Here is a 21,834-nt window from a genome sequence, read left to right as displayed (position 1 = left end):
GAGTTGCATTTTAGCCAATTAGTGTGGCAGTTTATGCTTAAATGATATAATCACCTATATATTGACAACTGCTTTCAATAATTGAGGCTAACGAGCCTGAGTGACTCATTTCAAAGTTTTAAAAGCACCACGGCCCCCTGCTCCGCGGTTGAACGCTTGTCTTTTACCGGAAGACTCCGTGTTTACAGCGCAGCTTTCGCTCCACGTTAGCATCCGTGATTTGTCGAGAAGTAACGAGGAATTTATCTTGTGCCTCTTTTTTTAAAACTGACCGTTCGACAATTTCGCAAAAATAACGTGGTCACTTCTGCGCTTATCGCGAGTAGCATGATAGTTTCGAGGCGGAAGTGCTGCCGACGAGCATAGCAATGACAAGCTGGCTAACGTAGCGCGGAGGTTAGCCAGCTAGGCAACTAATAACAGCAGCTAACTTCTCTCACAGCAGCGGTCAACCAGTCCAGTGAAACAGGTACCAGTGTGTCGACATCACTCAGAACAGCGTTTATATGTGCTTGTTTAACGACTGACAACTTTGCGCTGCTACACTTCGCGTTCGGCTTGCATGTTTGACGTCCCTCTGCCCGTCTCATTGCCCTCCAGGTCCGGGAACAAGCGCGGCCATGGGAGCTGAGAGCAGCGCGGTGCGGAGCTGCACCCTGGAGGAGCCACTCCTGACCCTGCCCTCCGGACTAACGATGCACTCGGCGATGCTCCAAGATGGAAAGCCCGCTTCCGTGTTTGTTCACAAGCGAGGCAACGAAGACAAAGTCAACAAAGCTGCCAAGGTAGTTATGCTGAAGCTTCGTCACACTGGCTGTCTTACAGTAGCTGTATATACAGTTGTTGTTTTAGTGTCTTGTACATACAAGTTTCCCAGGGGTTAATTAGATTGCATTGAACTCTGTGCCGTCATTCTCCTCGCTCAGGTGAAGTACATTAATGCTTGACATTAAGCGCACTCTGTGTTTTCTTGACGTTGCTAATTAGTGGTTTTAGTTCTCAGGATGCATAATCACTTCCTACTATTGGGTTTTCAATCAGCTACATGACATTCATTTTTCACAGGAAATAAAGAAATGCTTTAATTTCCTACAGCACTTGAAGACCCTGAGGCATCCATGCCTGCTGCGCTTCCTGTCCTGCTCAGTGCAGGATGGTGGCATCCACCTGGTGACAGAGCGTGTGCAGCCTCTGGAGCTGCTGCTGGACAGCCTCTCTCCGGAGGAAATCTGCGCAGGCATCTATGACCTCCTGCAGGCACTTATCTTTCTGCACGAGAGGGTGAGCAAAAAGAAACATGCCGCGGGTCGCTGTAGATGCATCTGGGGGGCACCTGGGCAGCTATCTTAATGAAACATGGTGTCCTGAAGGCATTGTCTGTCTGTCCTTTAGGCACTTGTAAGTTCCTAACCTGTCATCCTTTAACACCAGGGCAAATCAAGCCACAACAACGTCTGCATTTCATCTGTATTTGTCAGCGAAGATGGTCATTGGAAACTTGGAGGAATGGAGACCGTCTGCAAGTTCTCTGAGGCAACACCTGAGGTAAGATGAGTGATAGGTTGAGTGCCTTTTGGCTCCACAATTCAGACCTTTGAAGACTTAACATGTCAGTTTTATGTTTCAATTTTTTATTTCAGTTTCTCACAAGTATTCAGAATGTGAGAGAGGCCAGCTGCATTCCTCCAGAAGAGCAGGTAAGCAAATTACAGATCATGACAGAAAAAAATGGAGCAACTTACTCTTTGTTCACAAGTTCTCATGAAACACGTTATTATTGACAGGCTGAGGGCTTCAAAATGCTGCCAGAGAAGAGCGCTCACTCTCGGGACTGTTACTCTTTTGGTATGATGGTGGAAACTCTTCTCACTCTCCTTAATGGCTATGGTAAGTAGAGTGATGACCTCACAGTGTTTCCGTCAACCTTAAAGTGCATCTGCATCATGGTGTCAGCGTATAGTCAGGCACTTCGTCTTACATTTGGTGATCTTTCTCCTTCCTTTGTTGTCTCCAGTGTCACAGGAGCTGTCTGACAGCCTGACGAAGACCCTGCAGGCGGGCCTGCTGAACTCTGACCCATTGTCTCGGCCTCCACTCAGCTCCCTGCTGACTCATGACTTTTTCAGGTAAGTGTTGTTGTGTTTGCTTTTGCTGTTATTTTTAAAAACTGAAAATGTGTTTTTTAACACATGTACTTTTCTATGAACAGGAATGACTTTCTGGATGTGATGAATTTTCTGAAGAGCCTGACCTTGAAGACGGAAGAAGAAAAGAATGAATTCTTCAAGTGAGAAAAAATATTGTCATGCTTTAAATATTGTCATCTTTCTGTAGTATGCACTTTTGTAAGTAATGGGTTGACTTCATGCAGTGAAGTATCATACACTAATGTTATATTTGACCCTTTTAGACTAAAGATCATAACAAGTGAAAAGTACAATAGTGTTGATTATACATTCCCTCGGTGAAATAATGTATAATGTTTACTATAACTTATTTTGCTCAACAAGCTCATAGTTTTTTGTTTTTTTTTGCAGGTTTCTTCTGGATCGGGCCCAGAGTCTCCCTGAAGAGCTCATGGCTGCACGCCTGGTCCCCAAACTCCTCAACTCTCTGGTTTTTGCAGAGCCCATGGCTGTCAAAAGCTTCCTGCCTCATCTTCTAAGGCCAAAGAAGGGTAAGACGGATCTTCAATGCTGCTAAAAATAACTCATGTCTTTTAATCCCTTATCAAAGAGAAATAAGCGTGTGGTGGTTAAGTGGTTGTTCAGGCATTTATAAAGAGGAGGTTTGAATATTTGTATTAGTTATTATGTTGTTGTTTATTGACCTTTTTTATTGCCATGATGCATCTATATGTTATCATACTGACAGTAACTATTTGTTGATGTATACCTGCAAATCATCTAGATAATGAAAAAAAGTTGTGGTTGCTAATGCTCCAGCTCTTTATTTCATCTGTGTGGACAGATTCCAGCAGTGGAGGTAGCGGTGAAGAATGCCTGCTGTCTGTGTCCCTTTACCGTAAACACGTGATTCCTCAGCTTCTCAAGCTCTTCAAGGTCAACGAGGAACACATCAGGATCGTGTTGCTGGCTCACATCCACATCTATGCTGAGTTCTTCTCCCATGATGAGCTCAAAAACCAGATCCTACCTCAGGTGGAGTGTTGACATAGTACCAGAATATTTGACTTTGATGTCAGTGGTGAACACGAAGCTTAGCAGAAAGGAATGGTTTAACATTTTTGGAACTATGCTTGTTCACTTTTCTGCTGAGAGATCAGGGAGATTAATACGACTCTCATGTCTGTACATTAGTTATGGAACTTGAGCCAAGAAGAGATTAGCTTAGCACAATAACTGGGGAGGGGATAAATGCTAGCCTTGCTTACTCTAAAAATGTTAATCTATTCCTTCACAATATAAAAAAAAAAATGATCATAAATACGGTATGAGATCGATAAATAATAAGTCAGATGGGCATATTCTTATCTGGAAATTACACTTGAAAGGGAAATATTTGTTTCATTTGAGCTTAGCCATAATTGTCATTATGTAATATTGTTTGTTACATAATATTTGTTGTGTTTGTTTGGGGCTGCAGGTTTTGTTAGGAATGAGAGACACCAATGATTCGCTGGTTGCCATGACACTGCAGAGTCTGGCAGTGTTGGTGCCGCTGCTAGGGGCTCAAGTGGTGGTTGGTGGAGAGCGAACCAAGGTCTTCAAACGCACCACACCCAACTTCACCAAGTCTACAGAGGTCACACCTGAAAGTAAGTAACACTCGACAAATAATAATGACAATTACAATGATGGCTGCTTTATCAATATTAGTCATCTTTAATCGAATTTAATTTACTTGTGTTTTGTTAGTTGAACTTGAAGATGTGCGTACATTTTGCCATCTTTCGTCATCTCAAACTCAAATGAACTTTTCATTTTTTCTAAAGCCTGCTCACAACAAGAGAACAGCTGGCAGTATTAAACAAGACAATCTGAGAATCATAACAGAAAGTTTATGAATTATTTGACGAGTGATTTAAGACCAGAGTTATTTAAACTCTTAAGGCTCCTCAGCTGCCCTTTTGTTGATCCTAGTTTGGGACTGATGGGAGACATTTTTTTCCCTTTTGTATTAAGGTTCAAGTAGAATCTTGAATTTAATATTGTCAGTCAACCAGTAAAGGTGTGTTCAAACCCTAGCAGCAGTAATCGGGATAAGCTGAAGGCATATATTTGTATATTGGAATCATCAGCTGTCACCAGGTTAGTGTGTGTCAAAGAATTAGCCTCAAGGTTCAAATAACAGGTTATCTCAGTTTGTCAGGTCAAACTAGAGGATCTGGGTTGAAAACATTCTTTGCTTTCTCTTTAGCTTCACCGGTCCATATCGTTGGAGTCTCTCACCCTCAGATAGCCCAGCCTTCCAAAGTCTTGAGTTTGTTTCCCAGGCCGGTGGGAACTGAAGGCCTGGTCCTAGGTCATATGGGTAATTTAGCAGGTGGTAAGGAGACTCCAAGAAGTTACCCTGTGGCATCAAAATCAGGTATGACCTCAACCCTAGCCTTCATACTTATAATTAAAATTCAAAGTTGTGCCTGCAGCTAAGTCTGTTTCTGACATGTTTCAGATGTCAGTAGACAGATGTCTCTACCCTTGAACGGCTTTCATCAGGAACGTGTGGTGGAGCCGCTGTCATACAGCCCCGAGCAGACTGACAGACCAGAAGGCCCAGTGGAGGACTGGCCTGACTGGAACGACCCCGAAGAGAACGAGAGCAGAGGTGGACAGTCGGTCCAGATCCACATTCAGGCCTCAGAGAGAGAAGATCCGGTCCGCAGCAGAGTACCACTCTCACATCCGCAGATTGAAGAGGAGCCTTGGGACGACTTTGAGGACACTGAACCTACCTCAGATCTCTCCCCGACGGCTCCTTTAACAGACCCAGTTATACTCACCCCACCCAGAGGGGGCATCACTACACCTGTACAACATGTTCCTGAAGCACTAAGACTGGGCTCCTCCAAACCCCTCAAACTGACTTCGACACTGAGACAGTCTACAGAGAGCAAGACCACTTCCTCATGGGACGATGGGTGGGCTCAAGAGGAGAGAGACTCACACAGCCCATTAAACCCCAAGCCCAAACCTAAAGTGCCACAAAAGAACGGGGGGACAGAAGGTCTGGGCGAGGAGTTCACCATCAAGGTGAAGAAAAAGGTAGAGCTGGACCCAGAGCTGGATCTGTTTGCAGACATGGTGCCAGACATTAAGCTGTCCTCTCCTGCTCTGCTGCCCCTGGAGGAGAGCAGTGTGAGTGATGCTGGGTTGTCTGCAGCATCTTCAGAAAACACAGAATCTCTGCAGGTTGACTCATCCATCGATACTGCAACACTCACTGCCAAGTTTGCAGCTGCCAACCTGACTGAGGTGAGTGTGTGTGTGTGGTGGATCGAATTTTATCTCCAGGGAGTTTGAGTGGACCGGGTTTCTAAGGTTGAAGGAGGCTGATTTAATGTGCATCTATACTTAAAAACGACATAAAAACACTAAATATGAGGCTCACTGGATCCTTTTGGGATCCCTTAATACTGGCCAGTGTCTGTTTACAACACCTTTCTCACAGGGTGTTTTTTTTAAGTTGTGAAAAGCGCAAAAAAAACAAAAAAAAACAAACAAAAAAATAAAATAAAAACTTAAAATAAATAAAACTTAAAATACTTGAAAATGGAAGCTGGATTTGTTTTGTTGTAGTACACTTAATAGCATTTAAAACAGACATTGGTGCAAGAAGAAGAATGTAGTGAACCAAGTGTTTAATCACTACATAATCCATAATTAAGATGTCACTTTTTCTGTTTTGTTCATAGTTTTATAGACATCCATCCGTGAGAATTTACAAACTTGGAGCTGTTTATAATTGTTCTTTTTTGTTTTCTTTCTTTCTCTCTAAGGCTGAAACAGACGGCTGGGGAGGCGAAGAGGACCTTAACTGGGAGGATGAGAATGCCTGGTGATGATGTTTGATCCGTCTGGAGCAAAAGAACTAACTACTGGAAAACTAAAATCCTGATGCACCATTTCAGTGAGCCTATAGGCTGAAAGTTGCTTCAGTTCTCATTTAACAGCATGATGCAGTAAGAGTAATAATTGGATGGGACCTTTTAATCCTGTTCTGTTGGTTTCCAGACATTTATTATCAGCCTGTTCTTTAAGATTACTTGATTTTAAACTGGAAGGATTGGACGTTAATCAGATGGTGGTGGACTTGAAGCCATTCTTAATTCTTTTGCCAACTGACACTTGTCACCTGGAGGTGAATAAGGACCTTAATCAGAGGTGAATATCATCCTGTTTTCATCTGCTTTTTTTTTTTTTTTTGGTTAAAGCGTGCCAACTTTGCTACTGGCATGAAGATCAACATAGACTTTTTGGCAAGACACAAGGTGTCAGGTTTGATTTACAGAAGGTTTGCACTTTGAATGAATGTGAAATAGGAATTACATAATTTATTTGTTTTTTTGGTTGCTGGTGAAGTAAAGATTTTACTGGATCAAGTATGACCCTGTTCTGTTTTATTAGTATGTCAGATTTACATTTTATTAAAGAATTGCACTCGTGTTGGGCAGCTGTGAGGAAATTCTTACTTGCAGACAGGGAAGTTGGTGAGATATAGAAACAATTTTGATAACTAAGTTGTTAAAGACTTCTGTGTGACTTGGTAAATACAAACAAATGACTGCTTTGTAATCAAAAAAAAGTTTAATAAACAACAGCATCAATCAAGATTCAACACAGGTTTAAAAAGTGAATAACATTTTCAGCAGCAGCAGTAAAGGGTAAATAGCCTTCCACAGGGTCAGGCTGTAATTAAATATATTTTCTATACAAAAAAGTACACAATCTGGGAATGGAAAATGAACTGGAGCAGCTATGTTGTGTGTCTGGCTGTACTAATGTTGGTTATGAGGGTCTGCAGCTCCTTTAGTCTGGATCCCAGCCACTGTGGAGGTGGTGCACTGAGAGCCTGAAGGGCTTTCAAAGCACTCTCAGCTGTCTGGATGTAGCGGCTGTACTCCTCCTCTGCACTGGTCTCCTGCCGAGCTCTCTTTGGGCATGGCTGCGAGGGAGGAATATTTACAGGGGAAATACATCTTCATAAATTAAATTCTCACTCACTGAAATTCTATTTTTTGACATCAGACAAGTCAGAAGTCTGATTTTACAGATTAAATTTGAAGTTGCTGCTCAGGACATTACATTATGTATTTTACAGATAAGTATTTTGCTAAATCAATATTTTAGAGCATGTTTGCTATTGTAAGGGGATGTTTGGACTGAGCTACTAGAAATATGAACCTCAGGATGGCAAACACATAAATCTTGCCAATTAATAAGTTTCTAAAAAAATAATTTAACTGGCATTAAATAATAAACTCCACTGGGAATCATGATGTTCCCAGTTTGTTTATAGCCAGGGACTTGATCAAATTTCAGTTCTTTTGAATTCTCAAATAAAAAAATTTGAAAAGTACTAAAATAATCATTAAGAAAAGCCTGGTTCATATTATGACATATACACTAGGAGGTGCTGTCAAGCTGCTAAGCAGTATACATGTGAAGAAGCAGCATGAGCATAATCAAGAAGCCTGTGAATAAAGTTTTAATTTAACCTGATTGATTTAACTTGATGACATCACTAACCTCTGAATCTACAACTGCGTCAGCAGCCTGTTTGTTGGAAGCTTTTTCCAGCCTCTTATTGTGTTGGTCAATAACTGCCGACTCCAGCTTGAGCCTCTGGAGCCGTGATTCCACATCTCCTTGTGCATTCACAGTCTACAACAAAACACACGCTTGTTTACGTCCATATTTTTCATCTTGAGTTAATCTTCATCACAAAATACTGGCAAACCTTACCTTGCTAAGATAGTTCACCACCTTTGTCTTGGTATCTTCGTCACACAAACTCTGGGAGATGACCTCTTCGTGGTTTGTGATCTTGAATGCCAAAAGAACACATTAAGTTTATGACATACAGGGGTTTGCTTCTGAAACACTGGTAACAGCTGCTGATATCCAACCATACCTCTGCAAAGTGAGAAAAGGCCTCCAGGGCATGCTGGTGGAGCAGCCAGGATCTGTCAGACAACAGGACTCCAAACAGGCTGCTCAGCCTCGGCAGAATTTGATTCTGAGGGACAAAAAAGTTGGTGTGAGAGAGAAAATATGAGAATATTGTGAGGTTCAGAAAAGCATTTTCAGAAATTACATTTTATTAATCTTACTCAACTAATGATAACTTACAAAATTTAAATCAAATGATCATAACAAAATGCAAGCAACCAAAGTGATTTTTAAAAATGCATACTAATGATTATTTTCAATTCTGATTAATCTGCTGATTGTCTTCGCAATTAATAGTTCAGTCTGTAAAACTTTGAGAGAATTGCATATTAAAATGATGTCTTAAAATTGCTTCTTTTGTCCAGCCAACAGTCCAAAACCCAAATACTCTTCATTATCTATCATAGTTGGCAAATAACAAACCGCAGATGATCAAAATTTGAATGAACTTATTGAACACCACTTTCTTTTACCTAAGGCATCACTCCTGAGGCTTACAGGGTCAAAGATTTTGAGAGTGACTTCCAAAAAAAGCAATGAAATTATTGTCCTTGTGCAACCTTAAGAAAGGGTTGCAAGGACGTGAAAGCTAAAAGCCTCAGAGTAATAATATGGTTTCATTACCTGGCTGTCGGGAGGAACAAAGATCGTCCCCAGAGAGGAGAGCAACTCCAGAGCAGCCAGCAGCAGCTGAGGCTCTGCACACCCCTGAGACACAACAGCATCCACACACAGCAAAGCCTAGAACACATAGACACACATACAGTCAACAGAAGTATTCTCCATTCAACATGTTTAATTTGAATTGTGAAAACTAATAGTATACCTGAAGGATGATATGATGTTCGAGGTTCTTCACTAAAATGGCTGATATTGACAGAAGCAGCTGCAGAGTACTACGGAGGACAGGGTGGGTCTGCAGCTGGAGTATGATGAGTTACAGGGATAATGATTACGCATAAAATCTGTGCATGTTGCATGTGCATCTGTTGGGGTGTGTTTGTGTACTTGGATCTCACCTGGTCTGGACTCATTCGTGACCAGAGCTGTGTGATGATCCTCACTGCAGACAGCACACACTGCTCTTCTGGAGATGACTGCTCACGAACTGCTGCTTGGAGGGCTAACAGCACCACATTCTGGACACAGCAGGGGCTCTGTAAATACTACATTTCTGCATGTTTCCATTCCAGATCCCCCCACCCTGCTTCCTTGTATTGTTTTCTACATTGGATTTAATCTTATTTGGCAAGAATGTGATCCAAATCAGCCAGACAAAATGACCCTTGAAGCAGAAGTTATTGAAGGGGGATAGAAAGACAGATCTTTTATGCATCAAGTTAAATTTAGATTTAAAAATTCCACAATGCATTTGACCTTCAGCTAAATACAAGTGAATGCACGCTAATGTGATTTATATCTATCTTTCAATTAGAATTAACATCGGCAGAGTTTAGATGAGCATGTGTAAGATCTTAGAAATACAGTATAAGTTGCTTGTTTTGTCTTTGCACAGTCATTGCATTTTGACTTTAGCACAAAGCAGATATTAACCTAAACCGTGAATGACATTTACAAAAAGCAATGACTGGTTGAGACTAGTTCAACAGAGTGTTAAACCTCTGCCACCACCAATATCTGAACTTGTCCTCACCACTTTGTGCACTTGTCCTAGTTTGTACCCTCCATTCTGCCAGTCAGTCAGAGCTTTCTGAGTCAGGCCAATGATGTCTGTCACTACACGGTAACGGGCATCTTGTGAAAGAGCTCTGAGGAGGACATGTCGCCACACTTGAAGGTTTTCCACCTCAGAGGGTGGGAACCGTGCCACCAGCTCCATCTGGAAAAACAAACATTTTGCATTGTTAAAAATAATCACCTTACAGGTAATAAAGTTGTACAGTTCAATGTGTTTTTATGGTTCAAGCATGAAAATGATCATATACTATGGACTGTACTGTCACCAGATCTCAACCCAGCTGATGACCTATCAGAGAATGTGGACAAATGTGTTGGACAGTCCTCTGTTTTGGTGGCACAGCACCTTATTTTGTGGATTTTTCATGATACTTATATGTATTTGAAATATAAAAAAATCTTTATATGTATGTAAATATACTGTCCTATTTAGAACAGATTAAATAGGACAGTATATTTACATACTTATGAAGATTTCTTTATACTTCATGTACATATAAGTGACATGAAAAAAAAATCTCAATGTTAGGCCCAATTCTTCCAGTCACTGTTCTAAAGTTTTCTCTCCCTCATCACAAATATTCACTGTTAAATGTAATGGCAGTATGTGGTGGTTCTCAGTTTTTGAATGAATGTCAATACACAGCCAATGCAAATTGGAAATGCAGTGACACTAAATTTTGTGAGGTCAAAAAAATTCAGATTCCAGTTGCAATTGTTTCTGACCTGGTGGCTCGGCGTCATGAGGAAGACCAGGCGTCTGAGCAGCAGGCCCAGGTGGAACGACTGGTAACACTCAGTGGTGCAAGCTTTCACCTGAATGAGAAGCAGAGTGGAGGTGAGGAACAGTATGAGTGTCAGTGTGAACGCTCAGGGGGAGTAAAATCACCAGGGCATCAGGGACAAGGAAAGGTGAAGAGCTGAAGGAGGGAGACGTGTATGGAGATGAGTGGAAACTAGCTCAATCTGATGACGTAATGACGTAACAGTTTATGAGAAAGTGGCCCTAAGGTCCAACAACACCAATTGTCACCTCTGTCAGGGTGCCACAGAAAACAGGGAGGACCCCATACTAATAAATATCCCTACAGAGAGCGATTAAGGGGATTTAGAGTTATTTTAGAAAGCGCTCAGAGAAAGGTCATAGACATGGAGACACATCCATGACCTTGTAGTGTCTACAGCAAAGTGCCATTTTTCAAATCAAAATAAAACCACAAAAATGTATTCTCTCAATTGGATCATGTGTGTTTTCCTGGTCTCTACCCACCAGCTGAGCAATGAGGCAGACATGATGAAGACAAAGTTCGGCTGTCCCATACCTGTGAGCAAAGAAGACAAAATATGGAGTTGATTCAATAAAGAATAGAAAGAAATGATTAAAAAATAAATAAAAAACTATGGCAGCAGTTCTATGGTTTTTTTGGTTTTATGCGAATGATTATGTATACAAGCTCCCACCGTGCTGTAAAGCACCATACATCTGTTGCCAACAGAGCTGTTTGTGTATCAGCCTCCAGCACAGCATCTGCCAAACAGCGCTCCTGACAGAGAGAGATAAAAAGGAAGGAGTCAGCCAGCCAGATAGTATCAGGGAGGCAAAATAACAAAATATCAAGAAGTTTAAAACAAAATGAAAGTGAAAGAACAACATAAATTACAGGAAATCCTGAACAAAAGTACAGATATGGCCAAATGCGATTAGATATCTAAAATAAACAAATTGCTTCCAACTTGCAAAAACTATTCACCCCCCTTGAACTTTTCCACATTTTGTCACATTTTAACCACAAATGCAAATGTATTTTATTGGGATTTTGTGTGATAGACCAACACAAAGTGGCACATAATTGTGAAGTGGCAGGAAAATGATACATGGTTTTACATTTTATTTTACAAATAAAAAACAGAAAAGTGTGGTGTGCAAAAGTATTCATCCCCCTTTACTCTGATACATAAACAAATGTCCGCATAGTTTAGTTTTTTAAAAATAAGCATGCAGTCTGTGGTTGCTAATGCATTCCAATATTTGACATCTGCTAGTATGGATATGAAATATCTGTGATATACTAATACTGGTCAGTAATATCCTCCAGCATATCCCTTTCTGGACCAAGAAGAAGCCAGTTATCGTGATCAAAGGAAAAAAGAACACGATAAAGTCAAATTCATGCCAAGCAACCATTAACAGAAGAGTTTGAGGTCAGGTCAGGTCCATGTGAGACTTGAGACAAATTGATTAAAGGCACATCTTGGCATGTTTCATCATGACCCTGCGGTGAGAAGGATGGGCTTTGTTGTTCCAAAGCACCACACCCGCAACTACAACAAATCCTGTTTGTATGAAACAACTTGATTATTTGTAATGTGGCCTGCCAATCGGCTTCCTCTGACCGATGACATGAAAGCACGTTCGCTGCTACTACTTGAAAAGTTAAATCTGCTACCATGACAGATGCTGGATTTCTATGTCCAGTGAGGGGAGAAGTGAGCACAGATGAAGCCTGACCCAAAACATACATGTCGGCACAAAGTTGAAATGTTACTGCTATTCCTACTGATGCTGCTTATAATACAGTGTGTGTGCTCGCGTGCTCACCAGCACAGGAAAGTACACTGGAGGAAGTGCAGCCACACTGGCACAGAGCTGTACACAGATGTGGTGGTGCAGAGTGACCTTGATTTGGGCCTGACCCTTCATCATCAGCCCTGGCAACAGCACCGGCACCTGACGCTCAGTACTGCATCGCCTAAAGCTGGTGAACAGCGCCTGGTAGAGAGGCAGCCTGGAGACAGACAGGGTGGCAAAACAACTTAAGAACCATTTTACATATATCTAAACATTAACTCCAATAAAGAATAGTGCATTTTTTCCAGACTGCATGAATGAAACATACAGTTTTACTTTTATACCCCAAAATTTCAGCTGATCATAAATACTAAGACCCCCATCTTTACCTGGGTGTCTCTTCTGAGAACTGGCTGCCAGAGTACCAAAGTTGCAGCACCTCCTCTGTTTGGGAACTGAGCTGACCTAGGGCGTTCACCAGCAAAAGACACTGAGGAAGCTCATGTTCAGGACTTAACCCTGCAGACAAACAAGACAAGGTGTTATTCTAGGATTGTTTTATGAATATTAATACTGAGTGAAGTTTTTAATCAACCCTGACACAGTATCTGGAAAAAGTACATGTTTTAAACTCACGGAGGTCTGGCAGGAGGACAACATCAACAAAGGGCCTGAAAGCCAACAGCTGGAGTAAGAGAGCCTCCATGGGAACCAGAGCTGCTGCATTCAGCTCCTCGGACAGAGCCGAGGGAAGCGCTGGAGCACACAGGCTGGGAGGGAACTTACTGCAAGACATCAAAATGTATGTTTCCTTGATAACTGTCACTCACCAGATATATTGTAGTCTGAACCTGTTTCTTAAAACTGCAAATACCTGATGATCTGGATGTAGAGTTGGTGAAAGCAGCTACAATATTTTGCCAGAAAAAATTTGAATTCCTGTTAAAACAAAACAAATGATGGGAAGGAAGTTCCTCCTTATTCTAAAGTAGAAAATGAAAACGTTACAGTGATAGTACAATAGTGAGCAAGTTTACACGACCACAATAATCAGATAAACTGTGAATAATCAGGTTATGATAATAATCTGATTTAATGTGTTTACATGCACTTCAGAAATGCTGTAATGGAAAAAACAGGTTTGCATGATTCAGTCAATTAATTGGATTTCTTTCTAAGTACATGACGTAAAACTGTTTTTATATCCTGTCAACGTGATGTTCCTTATCATGGGGTCTCAGCCAGTCAAGGCTGTACTTTTGTGGGATTTGTTAGGTTCACAAAACATGCAAAATAATGCTCTCCTTCTTCTTTTACGTTTTTACACATGCAGATGCAAAAGAACCAAAGGAACCAGACTAATAGAATACATGCACCAAATAAAAGGGAATATTAAAAACTGAAAAAACTGGGTTTATCTGATTTATCATAATCCAATGACACTTTTATACAATAAGGCATAGTGCATTATGCTGTTTACATGACCACTTGAATAATCTGGTAACTCCATAAATTAGATAAAGATTGTTTTTTAACGTGCTCAGTGACTTTGTAAAGTCAAAATGGTTCCAAGAAGATCCTATTTTTAGTACCTTTATGTAATGAACCAAAGTGTTGGCAAAAAATCTGCACATCTTTGCAGATTTCTGGAACAGCTTGTATTCTGTGCTTTGTGTTGCCTCCTGTAAAAAGACAAAATTAATCATAAAAGGAAGAGCATTAAAACAAAAAGGAGACAGATCAAGTCTCACCTTGACCTTACACTGATAAACACGTACTGCGAGAACAAAAGTCACAACAATTATCTGCCCTGCTTCTGTAAAACTTTGAAAAGCTACAAATAATACATGATTTCTATCTTACATACTACCAGCCAGATTTTTCCTACCTGCAGACCTCCATGTTTAATCTGTTCAGCCAGCTCCACACAGTTGTGAAAGGAGGTCAACAGGTTGTCACACAGGCTGTTGCAGATGTCACTGTGATGTAAATGTTCCTCAACCAATGACTGGTACTTCAAACTCTGCCTGAATAGAGTAATGACCATTTAAAATAAGTCACTCAGTAATCAAACTGACAACTACATGCATCAAACTAGTAAGAGGTGCATCTAGTATGAAGAGATGACATTAATTAAAACAAGACTGAGTCTCTGCTGTACTGACTTGATGAGGAATTTCCATGTGTTTGCATGTAGTGCTATGTCCAGGTTGGAGATAATAGAGCAGATATCCAGCAGGCTGTGAATCACTGAGTAAGAAGAAAAAATAAGACTGTAGATTACATTGAAGGTATACAAGAACAACAACCAAAAGGCTTTGTGATAAACAGGTGCTGGTGGTAAAGAGAGATACACACACCTGTTACAATATCAGAGACCTCCTCCTCTGAGGCGCTGCTGTCGAGGGAGATCCTGTCCAGCAGCTCCAACAAACCTTTCTGGAGGGTGTAGGCCTCCTTGAAGAGTCCCTGCAGCAGATCAGCCACCAGGGACAGACGACCACAGTACACCACCTCACTGTCCTGAGGACAACGGGCAGTAAGCTTACACTTATCATCAAAGATTTCCATGCTGCTTGTTCTTTTTAAACAGATGGAGATTGTTTAAACTAATTTGTGGCAGGCTTTTATGTTCTCTTTCATCCCTAAGTGGTCACGTTTCCTGCTGCAACAAGATGTTTATCACAACATTTTTCTGGTAATGTACTCAAGAACTGTCAACACCTCAGTTAAAACTTCTGGTGAGGAAAAATTATATAACAAGAAAGAAAAGGAGGATGAAAAACAAATGAGCTACTGAGTCTCTCAAACTGAATTCTGCATGTCCACATGGTTACAACAGTCACTGGTACGATTCCAGCCTGCACCCTTTGTCGCAAGCCATACCCCTCTCTCCCTCGTTTCCCCACTGCATCTTTACTGTCACTATCCAAAAAATGATCTTGAACATAAATGTAGCCATTAAAAGCACCGGTGAACCAAACAGACCAACCTTGCAGTGCTGAAATGTTTCCCTCAGGATTTTCAGGATACAAGCTGGTAACGAGCGGATAGTCACTAGGTCAGGTACTTCCTCAAATGTGCCAACGTGACGCACACAAGTGGACAGTGCATCAATTATCTGCATCATTGCCTGAAAGACACAGAAAGATCTTGTCAAAATACTGGTGAGCTGTCAAATGAGAACAATGTTTTTTCAGAAAAAACATAATCACATACACGATACTATACATAATAAACTGTATTTATTTAGGCCAAAATCAAAATCACATTGCCTCAGGGGGCATTACAATCTATACAGTGAATGACACCATCTGTCCTTAGACCCTCGATTTGGGTGAGGAAAGATTTGCCACACTGCCACACATACTATAAAGCTGTGATGTACGAACTGCACCATTGCGCCATAATTACACAATAATAATAGTACCTGCAGAATGTTCCTCAGTAAGGAACACAGCTCCGTATTTTGACTGGACAACCCCCCAACTTGGTCCAAGATTTCTTTCACCATGCTGTCAAACATCGTCACTACCTGCAGACATTGATGACAGACAAAAATGGAGACATTCACACAAAAAAATCATCAAAGGACAGTAAAGAAGGGGGAAGATGTAAACAAACCAGTGATTCACAAGACAATAATACTTCAATCAACAAATCCTGTGATCTCAGGGAGCAAAAAAGTATTTTTAAGGCAAATATTTAATCTGGCTAATTGTGCAGAAAACCCACTGCATTAATTAAAGTTGTTCGGGGCGTTTACAGGTCTCAGTATAAGAACAACAATGCCCAAAGACATGGAAAACTGAACCAAGTGTTATAATATGTTATATTAACTAAAATTGTACAGTTCTGGGTAATATAATTCCATATTACAGACCTGTATGTTATTTAGTAAAGGCTGGTGAGGATATTCCCAAAACAGGTCCTAAGAGAAAATATGAATTCATCATGTTTACCTTTGGTAAGATCTTGGATAAGCACTCATCTTCAAGCTCTGACAACCCAATATGAGGGAGGAACATTTCTGTAATTATCTTCAGTACACCTGCAGAGATGTTATGTTTTAAATACAACTCATACTCACATCAAAAATTACAGTAATGGCGAATTGTGCAACGAAGAAACGTACGTATATGATCATCCCAACTCTCCGACTTATGATGCAAAGAGTGCAAACTGTTAAGGAACATCACAGTATTACAGCAAATTCAATTCCCCTTTCTAAGGCTGCCACATAATGTACGTCAGGACTGAAATAGTGGTGCAGATACATGATAGATTAGTATGAGCATAACACAAACTTGTTGACAGCTTCACACAGAGGACAGTTAATAGTAACCAAACATTCTCATCATGTTCAATGTGACTGATAATAACAGGCATACAACCTCCTCATTGTTAAAATCCCAAACAAAGTTGTTTTTTTGTTTTTTTTTTTCCCACCTTCCAATATTTGAAGCATTACAGAAACCTTGCAAGACGGTGGATATCACTGAACTTCCCATACGGCAACTTCTGTATTACAGCTATGAGCTATTTTATGACAACAATGAAACTGGGTTACGTTTAAGAGGATATGGTGAGTTTTGGCAGGACAGCCTTGAGCTCCTGGCGGCAGGTTTCCTGACTCCACTGCACCACCTCGTCGAGGAGAGGAGAGTTGGTCTGGGACATGATGACAGCGATCACTGGGGAGGGTCAGGACAACTATCCCAACGACAGACAGGTTTAGAACAATAACAGCGAGTGAATCACTCCGTGACTCAGCTTAGCACGATAGCTTTGTGAGTATTTCCTTACAAAACAAAAAGCGTATGTGATTAAGAAGTCGCTAGAGAGCACTGAGGCTAACGTTAGCTTGTGTTTGCTATGGTATGTTTTGCTAAAGCAAAACGTCTAACGTTAGCATGTTAGTGCGTGACTTTTTAGTTTCTTACCATAAATGCGACAGCACAAAGCACAGAGACACACGAACGTTGCTACGGGTATATTTCTCTTTACGCCACCTTTTACATTTTAGTTAGCTACTGATATGAAGAACACAATAAGTGAAAAGAGCAGAGTCGAACTGTGGAGAAACATACAGCCCGCCACTGACTGACTCGGATGTGACGTTGTGACAACAGCGGCTCATCTACCCTTACTCCGATTGGCTGAAATATTAAACACCAAAGCTTTTAACCAATCAGAGAACTAACCGACTGTAAAAGCGCTGAAAATAACAACAGTCCCTGTGACGGTTAAGTATAAGCAGGCTGTTTTATACATGCTGTATGTTAACCAGTGACGTAATGTAACTAAATACATTTACCTGAGTGCTGTATTAAGATATTGAGTATTTCCATTTTCTGCTACCTCACAATTCCACTCCACTTTATTTTGAAGGCAAATACTGTACTTGACTTTGCTACATTTATTTGATAACTTTAGTTATTAGTTACTTTACAGATTACAGGCTGCATCGGGGCTATAGTAAAGTCTTTGTATGTGTATTCATTTTATCAGCAATCAGCAGCAATCAAAGTCAACAATCAGTCAACCTTGAATACACAGTTATATACATGTACATGTACTTTTGATACCTAAGTACATTTATTGCCAGAAAATTAGTTTTGATACAGTTAATATCAGACACATTAAGGCTTTCACTCAAACACTATCAGTATGGGTGACTTTTCTGTATACAATATTGATATTGAAACGCATATTTTCTATGACCTGAAGTCTCAATAGCATAGTCTTATACATTTGTGAATACTATGCATATAAAGTCATTCATATATTTTGGCCATTTTTAATTTTACCTATGAAAAGTGACAATTCTATTGTATGTTTTAATGAACTTTAAATGCTGTAACTAATCAAGTGTAAATTTGATAAGGTCACTGCTCAATGACATATGATGACAATATCATTGTTGTGATTGATCACTTCAATGGTTTCTGGCTTGACCCCGGTGAGTTAGGTTTCTGGAGGCAGCAATCACAGAAGACAAGTGACACATAGCAGGGAAAGTACACAGGGACAAAAACATCCCCAACGCTTGAGATTAGAAAGAAGCGCATCAAAACAAGGAGAAGTTATCAAATGTAAAAAGGTTTGTTCTTTTTTTTAAATATTAAGCAAACAGCTCCTGGGACCATGAAGAAAATGATTAAGAATGTTCAGATTGTATTTAAATCAGTTAAGGGAAGGATGATATCCCTCAGGTGTCTGGGTTTTCTGCTGGCTGTGACCTGCCTGACTCCATAAAAACAGTCGTCTGGTCGGCTATTGTTTGGACTGATAAGATCTGGAGCATTGAAGTAAACCATCACGCTTTTGTTAGGGCTGGACCTCTGTTTCCCAACTGCCTGAGGTGTGAGCAGCAGTCCATGCAGGAAGGGGCTGACTTCTTGTTTCGGAAACAGGACTCCACATTGATGCTAATCTATCGTCATGTGCAGTTCATTACAGTGCTGCTGCTTGCAGTGTTTATAGATGGTATTTGTAAATTGTGGAATACAATAGTAAAATAAATTGTCTTTGCTTGTTATGTTGATAAGGAGGGCAATGTGCAGCGTCTCTACAGCATCTTGACCTAGTGTGCTTCGATATGGATAGATTGTCTTCTCTAATTGCACAGTTTTTAATTTGTAAGAGAACTCTTTAGAAATTACAGGTAAAGTTCATCTTATCCATTACTGCAAAGCTTTTCAATAAAAAATAGACACATTTTTATTTAACAAAGTATACATTTCAAAAGGTACTCAAAAAAGTAAAACACAATGTACTTCAAAAATAAGGTGTTTTCAATTTAAAATGGAAAGAACGTTTTGGTTTTGTTTTGAGAGAGTATAAAAGATTACATTGAAGGACTTTCCCTTTTAACAATTAAATGACAACACAAACACATTTCCATGAAATCCCATTAACGACACCTTTCTACTCCTTTCTAGTGAAATCTCATTGATGGGATTTCACTAGAAAGGTGTCGTCATTTGACGGTAACATGCATCTTCCAGTAAGAGGATCGAGTCCAACACTTTTTCAGTCTTCTCCCCCCTGTGCTGACCTCCCTGTTTGTAGATAATGCAGAGGTTATCAGTTTACAGGAAACTGGCTCTGGATTTGGGATGGAAACCGGAAGGAAGATTGCTCCGTGTTTTCTTTTTTGAGGTCACAGGGTAACTGGCATACAACACAGGTTTCTACATTTAGTCTAGACCTGAGGGTGAAGGAGAAAGGCGCTCTCTTTAGTGCCAAGAGTGGCAAATTCTGTAGTCTGCAGGGTATCACACCACTCTTCCTCTCTGTGTTTTCTCTATTACTCACAAGCAACATGGTGAGTCACAAGCAACAAAAAAAAGTAAGGGCAAGAATGGTCTCCACATTTACTATTAAATGCTCAATCAACCTGTTGTGGGAAAACCCAGAGGAAATGGAGGCAGACCGATGGAAATGGATGGTGGAATTTCGTGGGAATAAAGGTATATTACGTCTTTAATATCAATAACTTAGATTTACAACTGCAAATAAGAGAGAAAAAGTCACTCTCCCCTTTAAGTCATCTGAACAGCCTGACACAGATTAGAACAGTGATTTGCTGGATTTTATTCAATATGATAAAGTGGGCTTTTTGTTGCTGTTGTTTTTTAGGTGGTGGCTTTCGCAGTTTTACATACAGATGCTCGAAGGCTCCCCTGCTGTCCAGATTGAAATATTCAACAATAACATCAGTGATGGAATACAACTAAGTACTCCTGCACTGTACTTAAGTGCAATGTTTAGGTTCTTGTACTTGACTTGAACATTTCCATTTTCTGCTACTTTAAACTTCCACTCCACTACATTTTGTGAGTAAAATATCATACTTTTTACTACATTTATTTGATAACTTTAATGAGCCCATTACTCATTTTGCAGGTCAGAGGTAGCTTTCTTTATTGCTTCAGTTTATCCACAATCAAATCAATAAAAACTATGATTCCGTTAACTGCAAAAAAACCCTGAATAATGAATTGATTCATCTGGCCCAGTGTATGGAGTATACTTGCACTTTTAATTCTTATGTACATTCAATGCCAGAATTTTTTTCTTGATACTTAAATACATTTAATATCATAAACCTTTACTCTAGTCCCAACTGTACAGATGAATTTCTTTTTATCATAATATTTTTTATTTTTATTCAATAATGACTTTCGGGTACTCTTTACAACAGCTGTTTAAGATGCATTACTACGATGTTTTGTACAGACGTTCACATTCACCAAGGATGACTCCTGACTTCGGTGATCCTCTGACCTTTCCTCTGTGTCAACAGGAAGTCAACGTTTTCACTGACACTGAGAAAACTACCAGATGAGTTGGCCGAAAGGTCTCACAGACATCCATGGTGCGGTTCTCACGAAGGGCTTTGGTGATGAGTTGGACGGATTGCCATGAAATGTCCTCAGGATGAATTGTGATCTTTAGGTATACCTGAACATTTCTATAACACCATTATCGAATCAAATTATTATTATATAATCAATTATTCCAATACTTTGATTTATGAGCAGATATGTCAGTAGTCAGTACCCACTTTTGAATCTCTGTTAAAAATGACCTTTTATAAAACACCTTTTCTTCTTAAGGGTAGCAGCTTGGTCTACATGAAATTGTCTTTTTTCTAGACAGTTGATGTTCAAACTGTTTCAACTTTGGTGTGATGTTTATTTTAATTTCCCTTTATTTTCATTTTATTTTATTAGTCTTGGTGTTATTTTTTATATTATGCATGATCTTTTTTCACTGTCTTTTAACTGTAATTTATTTTACATAAATAAAATCTATTTTGTAACCTTTTGAAGAAGGGTGCCAAATAAATAAAGATTATTATTAATAATAACTATTATTATTATTACAAGCATCATCACTGTGAGCCTGTTCTTGTACAGTGAGTACACCCCTCACAGAGCTGCTAACATGGCTGTCCTGAATCCAAACTACATTCTTATCAGTATAGTTTACTGTTTGAGCAGTGTTTTTTTCCTTGGTTTGTTCACACCACATTAAATCTATTCACCTGCTTATCAAGGCTGTTTTACAGGTTGCTCTTAGTGATGCATAAAACAAAAGAAAAACTTATCAAATTGAAGGAAAAGGCTGATATGAGGTGAAGAAACAGAGATAAAATGTGTGTGTCTATGCTCAGAATATCCTATCCCACCCCAACTGTTCTTTCCTTTCAGGCGTTCATCTGTTATTGTGTTATTGTTTCTAAAGCATGGTGGAATTCAGTTTGAAGTTTATCATTGCTTACCACAACACTAGGAATGAAAGTGTATAACCATGATGAAGAGTGAAAGCCCCTCTTAGCTGTTGGGGTTTTTATACAGACATAGTAACAGGATATATTCGTGATTCCAGCTTGCTCTCCCCTTCCTGTATGGACTTTACGCTTGG

At 39.9% G+C, this 21,834-nt stretch overlaps 2 protein-coding genes across 6 annotated transcripts; one reads left to right on the top strand and one right to left on the bottom strand.

The window, feature by feature from the left end:
• The first annotated feature begins 149 nt into the window (after window positions 1-149).
• scyl3 (SCY1-like, kinase-like 3) lies at window positions 150-6,563 on the top strand. Its single transcript, XM_037114687.1, has 14 exons — window positions 150-469; window positions 601-785; window positions 1,096-1,281; window positions 1,432-1,545; window positions 1,641-1,697; window positions 1,785-1,887; window positions 2,015-2,126; window positions 2,210-2,287; window positions 2,538-2,677; window positions 2,971-3,161; window positions 3,607-3,778; window positions 4,381-4,551; window positions 4,636-5,435; window positions 5,960-6,563. The coding sequence occupies exons 2-14, from the start codon at window positions 621-623 to the stop codon at window positions 6,020-6,022; spliced, it is 2,352 nt and encodes a 783-aa protein (XP_036970582.1). The 5' UTR covers window positions 150-469; window positions 601-620; the 3' UTR covers window positions 6,023-6,563.
• Window positions 6,564-6,745: 182 nt separating this feature from the next.
• c11h1orf112 (chromosome 11 C1orf112 homolog) lies at window positions 6,746-17,540 on the bottom strand. Of its 5 annotated transcripts, none has more exons than XM_037114681.1 (25): window positions 17,343-17,540; window positions 16,984-17,112; window positions 16,535-16,574; window positions 16,362-16,450; window positions 15,830-15,934; window positions 15,392-15,532; window positions 14,760-14,922; window positions 14,565-14,649; window positions 14,288-14,426; window positions 13,992-14,081; window positions 13,274-13,338; window positions 13,036-13,184; window positions 12,789-12,918; window positions 12,430-12,616; window positions 11,292-11,374; window positions 11,101-11,152; window positions 10,557-10,646; window positions 9,787-9,972; window positions 9,152-9,271; window positions 8,959-9,054; window positions 8,757-8,873; window positions 8,095-8,199; window positions 7,926-8,006; window positions 7,710-7,844; window positions 6,746-7,125 (listed from the first exon to the last, which is right to left on the bottom strand). In XM_037114681.1, exons 2-25 carry the CDS (start codon window positions 17,077-17,079, stop codon window positions 6,937-6,939), a joined length of 2,733 nt encoding a protein of 910 aa, XP_036970576.1. In that variant the 5' UTR covers window positions 17,080-17,112; window positions 17,343-17,540; the 3' UTR covers window positions 6,746-6,936. The 5 variants fall into 5 exon arrangements, with proteins under 5 accessions (XP_036970576.1, XP_036970577.1, XP_036970579.1 ...); XM_037114682.1 differs by having other exon boundaries at window positions 16,984-17,070; XM_037114684.1 differs by lacking the exons at window positions 16,362-16,450; window positions 17,343-17,540 and adding an exon at window positions 16,283-16,330 and having other exon boundaries at window positions 16,490-16,574.
• Window positions 17,541-21,834: the final 4,294 nt, after the last annotated feature.

Source organism: Acanthopagrus latus, chromosome 11, assembly GCF_904848185.1.
Source record: "Acanthopagrus latus isolate v.2019 chromosome 11, fAcaLat1.1, whole genome shotgun sequence".
In the NCBI taxonomy this organism is placed as follows: Eukaryota; Metazoa; Chordata; class Actinopteri; order Spariformes; family Sparidae; genus Acanthopagrus; species Acanthopagrus latus.
Note: the sequence above shows the minus strand (reverse complement) of the source record. Positions and strands in the feature narration are given on the sequence as shown.

What these genes read in the sequence shown, in the direction of transcription:
- scyl3 (XM_037114687.1), top strand. Translation starts at nt 621, where the DNA reads ATGGGAGCTGAGAGCAGCGCGGTGCGGAGCTGCACCCTGGAGGAGCCA. An exon ending in CACTCTCCTTAATGGCTATG is followed by an intron (nt 1,888 to 2,014) that starts GTAAGTAGAGTG and finishes TGTTGTCTCCAG; the next exon opens with TGTCACAGGAGCTGTCTGAC. An exon ending in AAAACCAGATCCTACCTCAG is followed by an intron (nt 3,162 to 3,606) that starts GTGGAGTGTTGA and finishes TTGGGGCTGCAG; the next exon opens with GTTTTGTTAGGAATGAGAGA.
- c11h1orf112 (XM_037114681.1), bottom strand. Translation starts at nt 17,079, where the DNA reads ATGTCCCAGACCAACTCTCCTCTCCTCGACGAGGTGGTGCAGTGGAGT. An exon ending in TTAAACATGGAGGTCTGCAG is followed by an intron (nt 14,082 to 14,287) that starts GTAGGAAAAATC and finishes GTCTTTTTACAG; the next exon opens with GAGGCAACACAAAGCACAGA. An exon ending in CAGTGTACTTTCCTGTGCTG is followed by an intron (nt 11,375 to 12,429) that starts GTGAGCACGCGA and finishes TCTCTCTGTCAG; the next exon opens with GAGCGCTGTTTGGCAGATGC.